Source organism: Megalobrama amblycephala, linkage group LG21 (genome assembly GCF_018812025.1).
Source record: "Megalobrama amblycephala isolate DHTTF-2021 linkage group LG21, ASM1881202v1, whole genome shotgun sequence".
NCBI lineage: Eukaryota > Metazoa > Chordata > Actinopteri > Cypriniformes > Xenocyprididae > Megalobrama > Megalobrama amblycephala.
This window is the reverse complement of record NC_063064.1, coordinates 14,903,044-14,922,846: the sequence shown is the minus strand read 5'-3', so window position 1 is coordinate 14,922,846 and position 19,803 is coordinate 14,903,044. Positions and strand designations below refer to the sequence as shown.

The 19,803-nt window shown below is 35.9% G+C and overlaps 2 protein-coding genes across 2 annotated transcripts in view; both read left to right on the top strand.

Annotated features, from left to right (window-relative positions):
- The window catches only part of nampt2 (nicotinamide phosphoribosyltransferase 2), a 30,916-nt gene extending 23,666 nt beyond the window's left edge, over window positions 1-7,250 (top strand). Inside the window, exons 7-11 of the mRNA XM_048172234.1 lie at window positions 1,180-1,405; window positions 1,729-1,848; window positions 3,886-4,026; window positions 4,129-4,254; window positions 5,270-7,250. Coding sequence (XP_048028191.1) covers window positions 1,180-1,405; window positions 1,729-1,848; window positions 3,886-4,026; window positions 4,129-4,254; window positions 5,270-5,443 — 787 coding nt within the window. The 3' untranslated portion in view covers window positions 5,444-7,250. The remainder of the gene's footprint in view (window positions 1-1,179; window positions 1,406-1,728; window positions 1,849-3,885; window positions 4,027-4,128; window positions 4,255-5,269) is intronic.
- A 9,734-nt stretch (window positions 7,251-16,984) lies between these two features.
- The window catches only part of synpra (synaptoporin a), a 31,781-nt gene continuing 28,962 nt past the window's right edge, over window positions 16,985-19,803 (top strand). The window contains exons 1-2 of the mRNA XM_048173426.1: window positions 16,985-17,383; window positions 17,499-17,564. Of these exons, the coding sequence (XP_048029383.1) occupies window positions 17,366-17,383; window positions 17,499-17,564 (84 nt within the window). The 5' untranslated portion in view covers window positions 16,985-17,365. The remainder of the gene's footprint in view (window positions 17,384-17,498; window positions 17,565-19,803) is intronic.

The window sequence follows — 19,803 nt, the reverse complement described above, 5'->3', positions numbered from 1 at the left end:
CTTAACAAATAACCAGTGGTCCATGGATATTGACATGTGGCCAGGAATCGGGTTTCCTGACATTTATATGTACCTGACTTCGAAGCCAGGGAAATACATAAAGCAAAGCCTGTGAATGCTTTGCCTGCTGGACAATACTATAAATACAACTTATATCATTGTTATAAATCATCATATCACCCAGCTCTAAAACTTGTTAAAGCACTAAGGTATTATAGACATTATGACTTTCTGCAAATGCTCCCATCCGTCCATCCATCCATCCATCCATCCATCCATCCATCCATCCATCCATCCATCCGATTCATGAACAAGTCAATATAATGGTGAACCATTTAAACTGATTCAGTGAAAAGATCTGACTCAAAATAATGATTCTTTTTCAAAAATTTTGTGATCTCTCATGAACCTGCCAAGGGGCTTTAGGGCAGATTTCATGATTTTCAGTCAATAACAGCTTAAGTTTTGGTTTGTTTATCACACAAAACTATTATGACTTTAGGAGACTTGGAATATAGCAAACAAGTTGCATGGACTACAAGGCTTTGATCCCTATTCATTGTGATTGCATGGAAAATTCTAAGCAGTCTTCAGAATTGTGTTCCACAGAAGAAAGAAAATGAAATGATTACAATTTTCATTTTTGGCTAATCTCTCCCTTTAAGACTGACTGGGCAGCAAGTCGGTTAGACAGCTGCCTTCTGTTTTAAACAGCCAACATCTTGAAATTCAAAGCTGACGTTCAACACCTGCATGTTAATTTGCATTTGTTCCGTTGATTCTAATTTGTTCTATTAGTAGCTGCGCATTCATCCATCTCACAGCTGTAGCGCCTTTTGTCTGTGTTGTTGATTGCATTTCCCAGGATAGCTCTCACATTTCAAATCACACGACTTCTTCTGTGACGTCAGTCCAAGTTTAAATTTAAGTTTTTCAACCATCGCAACATTCCGTTTATCAGTCAACCGGAAGATTCCGTGAATCACTCAGAGATTTTTATAGCTCTGTGGCTAAGGATCATTAGACACAAATGACTCATTTGCTGCAAATGATTCTTTCTAATTCTTGTTTAGTAATGAAAAACCCGTTGTAGCCTTGTGCACCTTCAAACTAAATAAAGCACTTCACTTATTAGTGTTTCAAATCATTTGTCACACTTTGTTTTTCCTGTCTCTGTAGTACCATCATCTCCTGGGGTAGGAGCAGAGAGAAGGACGCATTCGAGTGTCTGCTGGACCAGTTTCCCTCTGGGCCTGTAGCTGTGGTTAGCGACAGTTATGACATTTTTAAGGCTTGTAAGCATATCTGGGGGGACAAGCTGAAAGAGAGAGTGATGGAGAGGAGTGAGGATTCTGCTCTCATTATTCGCCCAGACTCCGGGGACCCCGCTGAGACCCTCATCGAGGTGTGTGTGTATCATGTACCAAGTGTGTTAGGAATGTTCACCACAGACCTTAAGGCAGCTGTTTCAGTGATTGAACTTTATTTTAGTGAAGTAAAGACTCAAATAGCTTTGCTTGAAGCTTTTTCTAGCGCTGTGACTGATGGGGCTTTAAATTCTGTTGCTTTGACGCCTGTATGAAAGCAATGCCCTAAGATATCAATTTTATTTTCATATACTGTGGCATAGCATTGCTTTCAGATTAGTTTGTTGCTTGAGTTTAAATTGATTAGCTGCATCCTTGAATTCTTACCATTCTATTTTTTTCTCTTCTGTCTCGCTTTTAGGTGATAAAGATTTTGGAGGAGTGTTTTGGATGTTCTCTGAACTCTGTTGGTTACAAGGTTCTCCCATCCTACCTGCGCATTATCCAGGGGGATGGAATTGATCTGAACTCGATTAATGAGGTAAACTATACCTCAGACCAAGGGAGAAAAAAAACATACCCTACCATTCAAAAGTTTGGAGTCAGTAATATATATATTTTTTAAATACTTTTCTTCAGCAAGGATGCATTAAATTTCTCAGAAGTGACAGTAAAGATAATTTATGAAAGTTACAAACGATTTCTATTTTTTTTTAAATAAATGCTATTCTTTTGAACTTTCTATTTATGGAAGATCCTGAAAAAATGCAGTTGCGGTTTCCACAAACATTAAGCAGAACAACTGATTACAACATTGAATCAAATCAGCATATTAGAATGATTTCTGAAGGATCATGTGACAGTGAAGACTGGAGTAATGATGCTGAAAATTCAGCTTTGCCATCACAGGAATAAATTACTTTTAAAATAGAAAACAGTTATTGCAAATTGTAAAAATATTTGATAGTATTACTGTATTTTTGATTAAATAAATGCAGTCTTGTGCATCATAAATAATTCTTTCAAAAAGACAGACAGCACACTTGAACGGTAGTTTATGTACGAGTGTAATTTACAGTGGTGTCCAAAAGTCTGAAATCTAGAATTTATAACTGGAACTAGAAGTAAACAATGTTTTATAATTTTAATGATTTAACAGAAAAACCTTATAATATAAAATAAATAAGAAATATTTATGATTCTGCACTATTTCTAAGTCTCTAATGAAATAATCAAATTTGTGAAATTGATTATGTGAGCTCCTTCAGACTACAGATGGTCAGATGTTCTTACTTTCTTTGAAACACAAGATGCTCTTTTGATCCTTCTCAAATCATACTGAGGAACATTCAGGTTTTATACAAAAGCAAATTTGCTTAAAGGGTTAGTTCACCCAAAAATGAAAATTCTGTCATTAATTACTCACCCTCATGTCGTTTCACACCCATAAGACCTTCGTTCATCTTCTGAACAGAAATGAAGATATTTTTGATGAAATCTGATGGCTCAGTGAGGCCTCCATTGCCAGCAATATAATTAACACTTTCAGATGCCCAGAAAGCTACTAAAGATATATTTAAAATAGTTCATGTGACTACAGTGGTTCAACCTTAATGTTATGAAGCAACTAGAATACTTTTTGTGCACCAAAAAAACAAAATAACGACTTTATTCAACAATATCTAGTAAAGGGTGATTTTGAGACACTGCTTCATGAAGCTTCAAAGCTTTACGAATCTTTTGTTTCGAATCAGTGGTTCGGAGCACGTATCAAACTGCCAAAGTCACATGATTTCAGTAAACGAGGCTTCGTTACGTCATAAGTGTTTTGCAATTTCAGTAGTTCACCACTGGGGGGCGTGACTTTGGCAGTTTGAAGTCGTTATTTTGTTTTGTTTTTTTGCACACAAAAGTATTCTCATCGCTTCATAACATTAAGGTTGAACCACTGTACTCACATGAACTGTTTTAAATATGTCTTTAGTAGCTTTCTGGATATCTGAAAGTGTTAATTATCTTGCTGGCAATGCAGGCCTCACTGAGCCATCAGATTTCATCAAAAATATTTTAATTTGTGTTCCGAAGATGAATGAAGGTCTTATGGGTGTGGAACGACATGAGAGTGAGTAATAAATGACAGAATTTTAGATTTTTGGGTGAACTAACCCTTTAAAACAAAAGGACGAATCACATAGTCACTTAAATTGTTTCGAAATTCATGTTCAGTTTTCAATTAACACACAAATAGTTATGCAAATTCTTGTGCAAATTAAATGCAAATGAAATTGATGATGAGTAATTAAATGAAATAAGTGAAGAAATGCAATTTCTGCCATTTTGCAAACATTTTGGACCTCATTCTAGATGTGCTCATATGCCTAGCAAGTTATATTAACTATCACATGTGCTGTTGTATATTAAGTGTATGGAATAGTGTGTCCAGGGAAAATGTAGTACTGGCCCTGAATGTTTATCAACCATTTCTGACTGTTAGATTATAAACATTAGTACTGATTACACAGTGGTAAATCAGTGATTATTCTCTGATCAGCAATACTGTTTATTTTGGCTAGCGCAGATTCTGGAGAAACTAAGCGATGAGGGTTGGAGTGCTGAAAATGTGTTTTTCGGTTGCGGAAGTGCGCTCCTGCAGAAAATCAACAGAGACACGCTTAACTGCGCTTTCAAGTGCAGCTATGTGGAGACCAATGGCAAAGGCGTAAGTTTTTTCGTTTTCACTTTTAAAACATCCTGTCACAAAATAAATTTGAGTTTTATTGTTATTTTTTCTTTTACCATCATGTCATTTGTGTTCTCATAGATGGACGTCTATAAGCAGCCAGTGACGGACCCATCTAAAGGATCCAAGCGTGGCCGTCTCTCTCTGAGGAGAAACTCAGATGGCTGCATTGAGACAGTGGAAAGAGGAGCGGGCAAACCAGAGGAGGTTAGTTTAGCTGTATACACTGTAAAAAGTGGCAACCTCCAATTGTTACCTTAAAGGGATAGTTCACCCAAAAATAAAAATTATCCCATGATTCACTCACCCTCAAGCCATCCTAGGTGTACAGTATATGACTATCTTCTTTCAGACGAACACAATTGGAGATCTATTTTAAAATATTCTGGCTCTTCCAAGCTTTATAATGGGAGTGCACAAAAAAGTGCATCCATCCATCATAAAAGATAATCCATACGGCTCCAGGGGGGTTATAAAGGCTTTCTGAAGCAAAGCGATGGGTTTTTGTAAGACAAATATCCATATTTAAAACTTCATTATCTATAATAACTAATAAGTACCTGCTTTTTTGCAACATCTAGCTCTTAACCCATTAATTCCCTGATGTTTCACAAAAATATTTTTCATATGAACATACTGTGCCATTTTTTTGCATTCCTAAACATATGATGATTTAAATATGATTACTTTAGTAAATGATGGACACAGTTTATGTAGAAAATTGCATTTACTTTTATGAAAATGCTGAATTTATTTGATCAAAAAATATAATAAAAACACTATTTTTAATTTGATTTATTCCTGTGATGGCAAAGGTGCATTTTCAGCATCATTACTCCAGTCTTCAGTGTCACATGATCCTTCAGAAATCATTCTAATATGCTGATTTGGTGCCCATAAAACATTTAACATTATCAAAACAGTTTCCTCAATATTTTTGTGGAAACCATTATTTTTATTTATTTATTGCATTTAGAAAGTTCAAAAGAGCAGAATATATTTTAAATATAAATATATTTTTTGTAACATAATACATGTCTTTACATGCCTTTATCACTTTTTATAAATTTAACATGTCCTTGCTGAGTTAAAGTAATAATTTTTTTAAAAAATTAAAAAATATATACTTACTGACCCCCAACTTTTTAGATTTAATTTAATATCATGTATGCCGAAATTCCCCTAATTTGGTGATCCTTATTAATATGGTCTTCTTTTGTAGGACATGTTGGTGACTGTGTTTGAAAATGGGACCATCCTGCAGGAATACACTCTGGATGAGATCCGTAAAGCTGCTCAGCTTTGGGAGGAAGACGTGAGCCCTTCCCAACACAACAAAGAAGACGGCACTACTCTGGACATCCACCAGAAGCACATAATGAATGGCGTGCACTAATAAACACAGTATGCACACTGTTCTCAACACTGCCGCTCACAGACCAACCACTGATGTACTCGAGTATAGCAGAACACAGTGCTGCCAATACACTATACAATTACATATCACATCTGACTTTTAGACTTTCGAGGCAACCCCTAAATTTTGGATTTGGTTGCCACATATTTTTTTTTTTTATTAGTTCCTCCTTTATTTTTTACCACTCTTTGAGGTGCCAAACGTATTTGTTAGTGCTTTAGCATGAATAAGTTTCAGCAGTATACTGACAGCAGGGTTTACTTACGGTTGATTGTAATGTTGTTAAAGCATCACCTGACAGTACATTGATAAATGAAGGAAACTCCATTTGAGGTGATCTAATGATCGTATCTGGGCTTCTGTACCAGCGCTTCTGCACATGATTCTGGTTTCTGATGTGATGTACACTGAAAATGCAAAAATTAGATTTAAAAATCACTATCTGTTTAACTTTTGAAGGATTTTGGGTGTTCTTTTAATCATTTTTTGTAGATGCCCATATGTCACGATAGCAATGATGCAGTTTTTACTTTAAAAAATATATATATTTTAAGCTATTCCCATGTTGTGTTCAACATATAGATACAGACTTGAAGATTACCCACCCGTTTTATGTCTTCTTGCTGTTACATAACTCCCTTATAGTTGCTTCCTGACCTATCAGAATAATATTTTTGTTTAGAGATGGACAGATGTCTTCTCTGGAGTTTTATAGGACGGTAAATTGATCCTGATGTTATGATTACTCTCTTAATGGAGTAAATGCTGCATAGAAAAGTTTTCCTGTTAATACTTATAGAGTGATTTATGTGGAGTTGGTTTTAGACTTCCATCTGAGATGCACGGAATACATCATAAGGACACTTCCCAGTGTTCTGTCTCCATACAGCTGCTGATGGTGCCTTAAAAACCACTCTGACCTCAATGCCGGTCCCTCTTTCTTGCTTTATCTTTTCATCCCATCACTTTTCACACTTAAAGGGATAGTTCACCCAAAAAATGAAAATTCTGTCATTTACTCACTCTCAAATTGTTCCAAACCTGTATGAATTTCTTTTTACAGCTGAACACAAAAGAAGATATTTTGAAGAATGTGGGTAAAACAAAAAGTTGATGCTTCACATTGATTTTTTTTTTTACCCCCATACTATGGAAGTCAATGAGGACCATCATGTGTTCAGTTAACCACGTTCTACAAAATATCTTCTTTTGTGTTCAGCAGAAGAAAGAAATTCATAAAGGTTTGGAACATTTTTGCGTGAACTATCCCTTTTAATACTGTCCATCACGCTCATCCTTCCCTATGTTCTCATTCTATGTGACTCACATATGAATGATGTTCAGTGATTGTTTTTTTCTTTTTTTCTTTTTCTTCTTTTTTGCTGTTGCCTTATGTTTTTTGCTGTCAAGCTTCCGTCACATTTGACATCTATATGCTGATGCAGAATGAGATGTGCAGTGGGTTTAATTATGAATATTGTGTCATCTAAGTGTTCAATCATGGAAATGACTCATTTCTGATTCGTTCCAGACATCTGAAATGAAGCTGTTGACCCTACCTCTTTTTTTAACTAATAAGATTGTAAATTAATATGAAATGATCATTATACTTAAATAGCATCTATTCTGTTGTGTAAATACACTTTAATGGTAGTTTGAATGATAAATTTTGTCTTTAAGTTTTAGCGTTCCTGTTGCATTTTTTTTTTATTTTACAAAAGTGATATTTTGAATGACAAAAAGACTATAATAAATATAGATTGAACTTCTTTATCTTAACATTAAACATGTTTAATCTTTTCTTTTTAGGGTGTGTTTTTGGCAAAGGAAATAAAAAAGTAAAGTTTTTATAAATGGAATAAAAAAAAAAAAAATGGAAACAGAATATTTACCAAAAGCCCTGGAGGTGGTGCCAGTATGTCTGGAGCCTTTCCCAGTTTTTAATTGGATAAAAACAGTGTGCCCTTTTGGACAGCCATCTTCCTTCATAGCTGTCATAAAAGAAAAGGAATGGAATGCCAAAGGAAGGAATGTGACTTCCAGAATAAGTTATGTTAATTGGCTCTGCATGTTGTTTTGAGTTGAGCAGAGCTAAATAGAAAAGTCCATATTTACAAATTCCAGTGAATCTTGACAAGTTTATATCCAGTGAAGTTTATATTCATCAGAAAATGGATTTGTTTAGCCTTGATGTGTTTTATTGTTGCACAATTATATTGTATTTACATGAAATGCACTTTTCAAACACATCCTAGTTTGGCATCCGAAGCTCCTACTGTTATTGCATTGCATTGAGTTTGTTAAACAGGACGTCAGAGTCATAGTTCTAGCACAGCAGAGTTTAGTTGAGTTTGTTCCTTTAACTTTCTGCAGCATATTTTTGTAATGCAATTTTGTCCACAGGCTGAAATAGTCACACTCTTTCTATTTAGACCAGGTTTCAATTATGTAAGTGAATAAGCTTATGTGTGCACTGTAAAACTCAATAAGTTCAGAATACTCAAAACATTTGAGGAAACTAACTCATTTTTCAAGTTAGTAGAACTTGAAATTTTTGTGACAAGTGGGGCGGGGCCAAGAACCGCAGAAGCGGAACAAGTCCAGTGTGGTGCACAGGTGTCTCTCATTAACAATCACGTCACTGGCGGCATCCCTTCGCTCCCACAGTTCTCGGCCTCGCCCAACTCATCATAATGTTAATTACATCATAAATATCACATTCAGATCTTGGTTAAATGTTAGATAGCAAATAACACATGCTATTATGACTATCAAAGAGAATGTCATTATATACTTACTTGTATATAATCAAAAAACATACAGTATGGTCTTAAAATTTTTTGCAGCCCATCCTCAGCCTAACCACAGGCTCTACTCTTCACCACAATGGTAACCCTACAAAACTAACATAACAGAACCCCCTGTAAATCACAACATAACACAACATTAAACACTAACGTATGCCTCCCTATGTTAATCTTGTGCAAAAACATGCAAAATAACACTTAATTTCAGCATTTATTTATACAGTCTGATCCAAAACATGCCTAGAATTAGAAATCTGCTGCAACTCAACTCAAATCATATTAGGTTCAGCTTACTACAATGAAATTTTGAGTTCACGCAACTTTTTTTCTATTAAGTACAATGAGTGAAACAAACTCACTTTCACTGTTCGGTTTTACAGTGTGTATAAGATTGTTTAAAATAATAATTATTCTAGAATGTTACATTACCGATAAAACATTTTAGACCTTATTTTCCAGAGAAACAAGAGTGCCGCCATCTTTAGAATATTGTCTTTGAACTTCCGTTTTTGCGGTAGCCCTGTATATTTCTATGGCAACGCTGTCAAAGAATAATAGCTGGTGAAGTGGATTTACCTGTTGTAGAGTTAATGAAAGTTATCATGAGCATTGTTATGTTTAAAGCAGATGTCTTAACAAATGTCAATAGACCGGGAAGATTTTAAAAAGAGCAGTTCATTCATAAATACATAAGATCCCTGTGGAAATACAAACCGGAAGTCAAAAGACAACGAGCGCAGCGCTGAAAAGGGGTGGGGCTACATAAGGTCTATATGTTTCTGAACGAAGTCTCTTATGCTCACCAAGGCTGCATTTGATCAAAAAACAGTAATACTGTGAAATATTATTACAATTTAAAATAACTATTTTCTATTTTAATAGATATTTTAATATAATAATACATTTAAAATGCCATTTATTCCTGTGCTACTAAAGCTGTTCAAAACATCAGTGTTGAAAACAGTTGTGCTGCTTAATATTTTTGTGGAAAACGTGACACAAAAGCATTTACTTGAAACGGAAATCTTTTTTAACATTATAAATGTCTTTACTGTCACTTTTGATCAATTTATTGCATCCTTGTTCAAGTTCAATTTCTTACAAAAATTCTTACTGACCTTAAACTTTAGAACAGTATTGTAAGTTTTTTTTAAGAAGCCTATAATTCTTCAGTGTTTAATTGTAATAATCCATCTGATCCAAATCATTTGAACAAAAAGAAACAATTCTTTATGAAAGCTTAGGATGTTTTTGATCATAAACTATAATACTGCAATGAAAGGGAGCCCTCTATTGATCGTTTTGAAGAGTGTACTTCCCCTGAAACCAGAAGGACCAACTTTATATAAACTTGCAATCACATATCACAATAAAATAAGATACTTGCATACATATTTCTTTAACGCCATATATATATACCATATATGTCCGTTCTTCTAGTATAATCTGAATTGAATGTCCTTTTATTATTCCTGGCAGTTCTCTGTAATTTGTTGTTCTAATAATGTCTCCTTAAAAAATGTTAACATGCCAATCAGTACATCTCACCTGGCACATAGGCCTCATAATTAATAAATAATTCATAATTAAAAGTTGCTATCTATTCACTGAATCCAGAAAATGCAAGCTATGCTTGCACAACTCAAAAGCCTCTGGTGCCTGTTTGCGTATCCTAATAAAACGAAGCTTCTATTTGTTTTTGTCCTCTAATGCCAGTCAGGCATATTTTACCTCAGAATTGCTTGGTTGTCGCAGATCAGAGAGCAAATGCCATGTAGGAAAGCATCTTCAGAGTGAGTATCTGTTAATTGGCTAAACGCTGTCACTACTGATAGGCCGCTCGGCGCTCATTGGATTAGTTGCTAAGCAACCTATTTGCTAACCGTGTTGTCATGGATTCAGATGTTCCGGACGCCCTCCGAAATGGTCTGCTGACCGCTGATAACAGGGTGCGGGCGAAGGTAACTCCAGCTCAGGGTGCGCGAGGATGACAGTGTCGCACCTGTCTGACATTTACAATTGTTCAAATGTCATCGGCGAGCGCGTGCGCATCGTCTCTCGTGATACAGCATCATGATAGACAGCGCGTATTGTGTAGACATGCTCGTGAGCAACAGTCAGTTGCATTTGTTCATTTTTACGACGTCTGTTAACAAAGACGAGCGGCTGCTGCAATAATTGTGTCTGTGCGTCTGCTTATTATTTGGTTTCTCTCATTTGTGCTCATTTCACCCCCAGAATGCAAATTTTAATCCTGATTATTTCCGCCAGATTAGTGGTGCAGAATAAGAGGAGGGATAATGCATTTACACACAGAACAATTCCAGAAGCTCACGTTTTGTCTTTTATAGGCCTATTTAAGCGTATTTCGCTTCCTTTGTGTTTTGGTACGAGCTGGTGATTGGTTTAGCAGTCTGGTGTGAAAGTGGAGCTGAAACCAAATCGAACATTGAAGGTTGCACCATCTCCATTTCTATATAGAAGTTGTCAAAAAAAAAAAAAAAAAATCAGAAATTCAAAAGAGGAAGTGCTCGTTCAGAAACAGCCTGAGGGTTCAGTACTGCAGCTCTACATCAAAGTTCATATTCACTCCATTAAATGATTTCATCAGTCATTAAAAATTTATACAATAATTTGCAGACTTTTTGATTAAATGGTTTGCAGGTAATAACATAGTAGATAGTTATAAACTCCCAGTTCATATTCAACTATAAAAACGAAATGAAAGGAATAGTTCCCCCAAAATCAAATTTGACATCATTTACTCATCCTTATGTCATTCCAAACCTGAATGACTTTCTTTCTCCTTTGGAATTCAAAAGATATTTTGAAAAATGTATCTCTCTCTCTCTCTCTCTCTCTCTCTCTCTCTCTGTGTGTGTGTGTGTGTGTGTGTGGTTCTGGTAAACCATATGTTACGGGGAAAAAAAGATCTCAATATCCAAAGTCCTTGTCCTTGTGGGGACATTTTTGGTCCCCATGAGGAAAACAGTTTATAAATCATACTAAGTGATATTTTTTTGAAAAATTAATAAACTTTTCTGTGATGGGTAGGGGTTAGGGGTAGGTTTAGTGTTAGGGAATAGAATATACAGTTTACGTCCCCATAAAACATGAAAAACGTTTTTAATGACCCTAGAAGTTCGATTAAACCATCAAAATATGAGGAAAATATTTATATTTTTTTAATATTTTAAATATGAGGGAAAAACAAAACACTAAACTTGTTTAAGGTATTTATCTGACAAAATTATTTGGCCAAAAAATGGTAACTACAGCTTTTTTTTTTTTTCTACAAAAAAACCTTGAAAAAAAAGTTTACAGGAAAAAGCATACATGGATTATAACAAATTTCATTTCAAAATAAAGTAATTTCACTCTGCGGCCATCTTTGAAACGCTTCTCAGGCATGCAAGTGCAGCTATCTCTTTGAATGGAGAAACATCAAATTCTCCAAAGCTGTTTGCCAAGCTTATGATTAAATTTCATATTTGAAATCACAATTAAATCTGACAAAAGCTGTCTCATAAATTATGTTTCTAAATATAATAATTATTATAAAAAAACAACAGAATAATGACAAAAAAAACAGTATTTTTCAGGCTGGATCGCATGTGCAGTCCTAAGTGCACGTCTCTTGTGTCTCATTTCTGAGGCACGCGTCTTACTGTTTCTATGGGAACTGGAGTTTCTAACGGCCGCTGCAGTGATGCGATGACTTTAACAATCAGCGATTGGCTCTTATTTAGAAGGTGGTACTTATTCCGCCATATTGCCTGTTGCACTTTCTCCCATTCAAAGCAATATGAGTGACTCGTCTTGTGTTATTCTATAGTCTTTGATTATAATCAGTGTTTAACATTTCATTAGTCATTGTTTTTGCATGTGTTCATAATTTCTTTGTGACAGCCTGGCCAAAACTTATGTCCACACAATATGTCCACAAAATTTGGAATTTATAATTGCGTTATTACAAATAAAACATTTGACTCCAAGCACATCTATGCAATATGCTTACAAAATCTTTATCAAATTTTGGATAATATTTGAATAAATGGTTATTTTGTCAATTTTCCTTAAGGCCAGACATCACTTTTAGCCACTACTGTATAAAAACATTTTATCAGTAGGCAGTGTTTCCTGGGAATTGAACCCACGACCTTGATGTTGCTAGCACTATGCTTACTGAGATCATCTACTAATAAATATATAGGAGTTTGCTTCTACCTTTTAAAAGTAGACAAGGATATTTATGTTGTTATATGGTTATGATTTGATTTGAATAGACATTTTAACATGAACGCAACCAAGCACTTAAAGGGATAGTTCACCCAAAAATGAAGAACCAAACAGGTGATGGACCCCATTGACTTCCATATTTTTTTTTCTTTTTCCAATACTATGGAAGTCAGTGGGGACCATCAAATGTTTGGTTAACCATATTCTTCAAAATATCTTCTTTTGTGTTCAGCAGAAGAAAGAAATTCATACAGGTTTGGAACAACTTGAGGTTGAGTAAATGATGACATAACTTTCATTTTTGGGTGAACTATCCCTTTAACCAGCATGGAAAAAACCAAACTACATTACTTTACATGGATTTTCTTTCTCTTGTTTTGATAATGTTTCATTCAGCCGCTCAGAACCCCTGGGTGCGCTGCGGCTGGATGCGGACTGAACCGGTTTAACTGCAGGCTTATTCAGTGTGGCAACTGTTGGCACAACTGGAGGAAGAGATCCAGCCATGTCGTAATTGTTCTGAGAGCTGCACTGTGCCTCTCAGACTCTCAGTGCAGGTTAAGTGACTGTCTTGGCCACTGCCATAATTCCTTGGCGAGCGAGCAGTGGTGTGAAACAGAATGATGTTGATTGTTCCTCAGGTCGCTCCATCATGCGTGTGGATTCCCGAGGCTTGTGTCTGTGCTATTGTGCAGCTCTTTACTCCAGATGCTAGTCATGCCACATCTAGCCTCTTCCCAGGGAGAGAAATTAGGAGTGACGAGTGGCACCATGCCACCACACATTCAAATTTTACTGCTGAACCTGAGGCAGCATTGCAGCATAGTAAAAGGGTGTTATGTAACATAATTTGCGTATTATATAGTATACTACAAGCAGGCAACCCCTGCTCTACCATAACACAGCAACCCTGAAATTAACATTGATAAAGAGCATTAAATGAATACAAATCCAGCAAAAGCACAATTAGAGACTCATACAAGAAATGCCCCTTAATAAGAGTTTGTTTGGTTGTTGTACGGGTTGGTCTGACAAAGTCAAGTCTAAACTACTGAACATATTCCTATATTAGTTAGATCCTCTGCATAAAGAGGCAGTCAGGTTTGTAAACTACACTGCTGCTGCTGTTGGTTATTGCTGCTGCTGCTACAGAGCAAGTACAGGAACTTGCTACTGCCAATACAATACACAGCGATACGCTGCTGTATGTAGACATGCTGCTGCTGCACAAATACAATATATCAATTACCCATAGCAGATCTATACAGGTGGAGCTGGGGAAGGTGGAGGGTTTTTGACAAAAACTCTGAAAGCGTGCTGCAAACTGCTATAGTGAATGATAACCAGCCATTTAAATGTTGACCAAGCAAGCTCATTGGCTGCAGATGCGACATGAACCAAACAGCTTGTGCCAAGTAGTTGACGCTGTAAATATCACCGGTTTGTGTTAAAGGGTTAGTTCACCCAAAAATGAAAATAATGTAATTTATAACTCACCCTCATGTCTTCCTCCACCCCTAAGACCCCTTCATTCATCTTCTGAACACAAATTAAGATATTTTTGATAAAATCAGATGGCTCAGCGAGGCCTGCATAGACAGCAATGGTACTTCTTTTCTCAAGATCCATAAAGGTACTAAAAACATATTTAAATCAGTTCATGCGAGTTCAGTGGTTCTAATATTTTTGTGCGGCAAAAAAAAAAAAAAAAAAAAAAAAAAAATTCTAACAATATCTACTGATGGCCAATTTCAAAACACTGCTTCATGAAGCTTCGGAGTTTTACGAATCAAATCAGTGGTTTGGAGCGCCAAAGTCACATGATTTCAGCAGTTTGGCGGTTTGATACACGATCCGAATCACCGATTCAACTCAAAAGATTCATAACGCTCCGAAGCGGTGTTTTGAAATCGGCCATCACTAGATATTGTTAAAAAGTCGTTATTTAGTTTTTTTTGGCGCACAAAAAATATTCTCGTCGCTTTATAATATTAAGATAGAACCACTGAACTCACATGAACTGATTTAAATATGTTTTTAGTACATTAATGGATCTTGAGAGAGGAAGTACCATTGCTGTCTATGCAGGCCTCACTGAGCCATCAGATTTAATCAAAAATATCTTAATTTGTGTTCTGAAGATGAACGAAGGTCTTACGGGTGTGGAATGACATGAGGGTGAGTAATAAATGACATTATTTTCATTTTTGGGTGAACTAACCCTTTAAGGACCCATCAGCCTGCGCCATCTAGAGTTTCAAGACAGAACTAGGCATTTATTTAAAATAGAAATCTTTTGTAACATTATGAATTTATTTGTCACTTTTGTTAAATTTAACACATCCTTGCTAAATAAAAGTATTAATTTCTTACTAAAATAAGGGAATCTCCATAGGCGTAATGATTTTTATACTGTGCAAACTGTATATTATACTGTATATTCTATCCCCTTACACTAACCCTAACTAAACCTACCCATCACAGAAAACTTTCTGCATTTTTTTTATTTATAAAAAAAATAACACAGTTCAGTATGTTTTTAAGCCATTTGGTTGTAATACCCATGTCATTCTACACATTTGTGTCCTCATAAACCATATATGCCAGAACACACACACACACGCACACACACACACACACACACACACACATATATATATATATATATATATATATATATATATATATATATATATATATGATTTGCCAGCCTGAGCAAATATAATTATAAGTAATTGGACTTGTATGTGCCTATAATATACTTCCATAGATAATATTCAGAGTGACGGCTGACACACTGAGTGTGGCAAGCTCTCAGAAAAAAACTACAGATTGTCCTCCATTTTTCCCTAAAGCAATCTGAACCCAGGTGTTCTGCTGTCTCAGGGTGTGATGAGTGTGGACACCTGTCTGTGTGATGCACCTGTAAGGAATATTGTTAATGTTACTTCAGTATCACCAAGACATATGCATGCAAACAACATTACCACAGTTCTACCAGAAAGACTCGGTAGGCAAGGAAACATTTAAATAAGATTTATTTAACAGTTTGTATGCAAATATCGAATAGATGGAATGATAAAGTTCTTTGGCATAGGCCCCGTCCATAGTACAATCCAGAGGGTAGCAGATGATTGCAGATCCTGTATGTATGGACAGGGACCGACCTGCTGGTAGTGGGGAGGATCGGGGTGAAAGCCGGCATCGGTATCTGCGAACATAATAGTGGGTGGGAACAGAACTTATATACTCGGGTGACGTGTAATGATTGGTTAGATAATGAGTAATGTCGTGCATTAGAGTCTTCCAAGTAGAATTTCTGTTAAAGCTCCCATTTCTGTGACATTTCACATTGCTGATTCTGAGAGTCCTTTTGTGCTGGAGAAGGCAAGGGCAACAGCTGAGATGGCATCAGGTGTGTGCGTGTTTGGGGTCTTTCTCATAATAAGTGAAAGTACAGTGATCGGGGTAGACTTGACCTTGGACTTGCAGGCAAACACAGATCTAAATGTAAGTACACTCTAATACACAGTGAACTTTAAATGAACAGTGCCTAATAAAAAAGCTCTTTGGGGCTCATGTCCCTGTAGGCTTCATTCTGACACTCACACTTCCTGAAGTCTTTTTTCCCTCATTCTCTGTGACTGCTTGAGTCCCTTAAGCAGTATATGATGTGTGAGTTTGTGTGTGTGTGTGTGTGTGTGTGTGTGTGTGTGTGTAACCTACATTGTGTTTAAAAACAGCTTATACTTCATACATGATAATGTTTATATATATATATATATATATATATATATATATATATATATATATATATATATATATATATATATATATATGATCTGTATAGGGGTAGGGGCATGTTGTAAGCAAGCAAAAAAAAAAAAAAAAAAAACTTGATGACTTGATTCCAGCTGTCTATCTTTGTACAGTAGCCTATATACATGGTGACTGATGAATAGGCTAATATTATACACTAATATTATAAGAGTTTGTAAGAGTTGCTTTTCTTTTTCTCAATAGCAAACTCAAAATATGCATATATGCATAACATCTTCATGCAAATTTTCATGTTATTATCTTGATTCTTTGCCCAGCCTACTTGGTTGAGTTAAAAGAGATCATGATTATGTAATGTAGCTGTGTTGGAATCAGTACTGTTTCCACACACTTGAATGAGCTTTAACAAAATGTCACTGGACATAGAACGCCTACAAAATACTGAATGGTAAACTGAATAAAACACAATGTAACAATCATGCTAGACATTTAGAGAATGATTTTATCTTGTCAACACCACAATAGTTTGTGTAATCTGCTGAGTTTGAAAGTAAGAAAAATCCCCACTTACTATGCAGTCAATATTTGATACCCAGTCAACAAACGTATTTTAGACGGACAACAACATTTTATAGTGCAAATAAATTGTAATTTGATAACATTGTCCAATAGAGAAAAACATTTTGGTCACGGTTCATTTTGTGAAATCCAATCCGTGTCTGTCTCCATGGAACTTCAGAGCGTCTCTCAATGCCGAACACACTCGGCTCTTTCCGACTACTATTGAAAAGAGGAGCGGTTTTTGCCGAAGACAGTCGGCTCTTTCCCTACTATTATGGAGAGATTAATGACGAGGGTACTTTACATTTTGTTGTAGAGAGATTAAAACCGAAGTCTCTCGACTCTTTCCGTATCGAGAAACGATTAATGCCGAAGTCACTCGGCACTTTCCGTACTGAGGCGCGATTACAGCCGATTCCCTGCTCTGCGCTCGCGACTCTGGCACATCACTCATTTAGCGTTGTTTTGGTCTTGACCTATCCTACTTACAAGCGCATTTCTCTCCAACAAGAAAATGGAAACAGCTAACCAGGTAGGAAATATTTTATTGTTTGTGCATTTGACAATATCTAATGAAAATCATGAGAAATGTGCCTAATCAAACTGCATCAAGTGACGCTATTGATCATGTTCATTTGTTATTACAGATTGTGTCACTTGGGACATTCCAAGTGCTTAAATTACCTCTGGGATTTATCCGCGTTCTGGAATGGGTAAGTGTGCGTAAAGCACGCGTTTTTCCTCTCACCTTTCTCTAACTCTCTTTCCTTTACTTTTCTCAATTGGCTGAATAAGCTTGGTCCAGGCATGTGTGAGGGAGAGAGAGTGATTTTTACTATCGGTTTTTTTTTTTACCATCATTCATGTGCTTTACTCAGTTTTGATTAAGTATATGTGGCACAGCCATATTTATAATCATTAATCCATTTGGACATTTCTATAAGTATCGGAATTGGGCATGTTAAATGGATATCTAGCATATCTAAGTTTTGATAACCGTGTTATTTATTTTAAACATGTAAATTACTCCTCATAAGAGTAAGTGACACATTCTGTTGATGATCAATCCCATTTACATGGACCGAGGGGCTCGGGTTTATATAATGCACCAGCAGTCAATTCTTTTCAATGGTTCTGCTCTTACTCACTTTTTACTGCAATAAAGAAGCAATTTTTAAATGTAAATGGAGTCAATTTTAAGATGACCTCGAAACTTGATGTCTAAGCAAATTGAATACAAACTGTAAATATATAATTGATGATAGCAAGGCTTACCATTATAGTAAAATCTTTGCAGATGACCCTTTTTTTTGCTTTCCGCACATGTGGTCTGTCCATGCATAAGAGAGCTGATGTGCTTTTAAACAAGCAGATGTGTAAATACATAGCAAAATGCATATTTATTCCTTGTGTAGGTTATATTTGTGCAGTACAAACAATATAATGGAGTATGTAGAGGGCTGTATTAGTTTGCATAATGTTTCACTTGTTTTATACTTACCTATTGTGTTAACCAGATATTACTATTCTGCCACTAATTGTAGCCTCTAGTGTGAAAAAAGCTAAAATGTGTTTTCCCACGGCCATCTGATGAGTGTGGGTCATGCAGGGAAGTGTGTGTTTCAACTTGCCATGGTGTCACACTCTGGTGTTCTGACATAATTTAGTTGATGAGACTGAGAAAGTATCTGATCTATGAGGACATGTCCAGCTTTTGTGTATGTGTGTCCATCTGCAAGTCTTTTTGGGTTGTTAGTGGAGATATGTGGCTTTAGTAACCTAACAGACTCTTTGCACAACTCAGCAGGATTTACAGAAAGCAAAACATTCATAGAAATAATCTTTTCATATTGGATGCTTTCATTAGCACATGGCAAGACATATGTGCAGAGCACTTGTAGCTATTAAAGCTTATTTACGGTGAAAAAACAATTCGGGTCTGCCTTGAAACATACTTGAAATGGCAAATTTATTGTGTTCTGACCTGTTTCCCAGATGAAAGAATAGAATAGAATAGAATAGAATAGAATAGAATAGAATAGAATAGAATAGAATAGAATAGAATAGAACACACTCTTAGGGAAATAGGGTAGGGTTCAGTAGGGTTCTTGACTTGACTCTTTATGCCAAAAACCTCTATATGAGGAGAAATGTCTAAAATGATTGCAAAATACATTCATGTTTTATATGTTATTTCAGTTTTTATAGTGATAAAGCATGTTTACAAGCTGTTTAATTCATAATAAGATAAATTAAGATAAGAATTTGAATTAAACACAATGAATTAATTAAAACTAAGTTCATTAAATGATCCCATTTTCATGATGGGAGCCCCATAAAGGTTCTATATATGAAGCCCTTGACCGAATCCTTTAAGGTTCTATATAGAACCTTTTCTTCTAATAGTGTAGAATAGAATTTTTTTAAAACAAGTAAGGTCTTCTAACATTGCAGATATTTTATTTCATTACATACTGTATTTTATTACATCAAAAGCAGTATTTTTAAGCCTCCCCTGTGCCGTCCTTACTGTTTGCCGCAAAGCAACTGTACAAAGTCAAAAGGTCAAGTGCTCTCCCAGACCTCTTTTCCGTCATCAAAGTGTATGCAGAGGTGAAAATTAAAACATCTACAATGGCAACCATAAATGGCTCTGAGCTATGCAAATGTGAGGCAGGCATAAGTGGCAACGCCATTTTGGATAATTATTGCAATTGAATGCTGGGGGATTGGAGGATGCGATGCATCTTCTCCTGAGGAAATTAATCTCCCTGCTCTCCATTTGAAGTGTCCTCTGGAAAAAAAAAATGAGAAGCTTATCACCGGGGAAACATGCAGTCTTAATCACTTTTGGTCACACAGTGGCTTTTCTCTGTGTGTTTCTGTCTGTGTATCTCTCTCTGCAGGTCTTTAGTTTTGTCTCTGCCTCTGTAGTTTCCTCTCTGCCAGTGT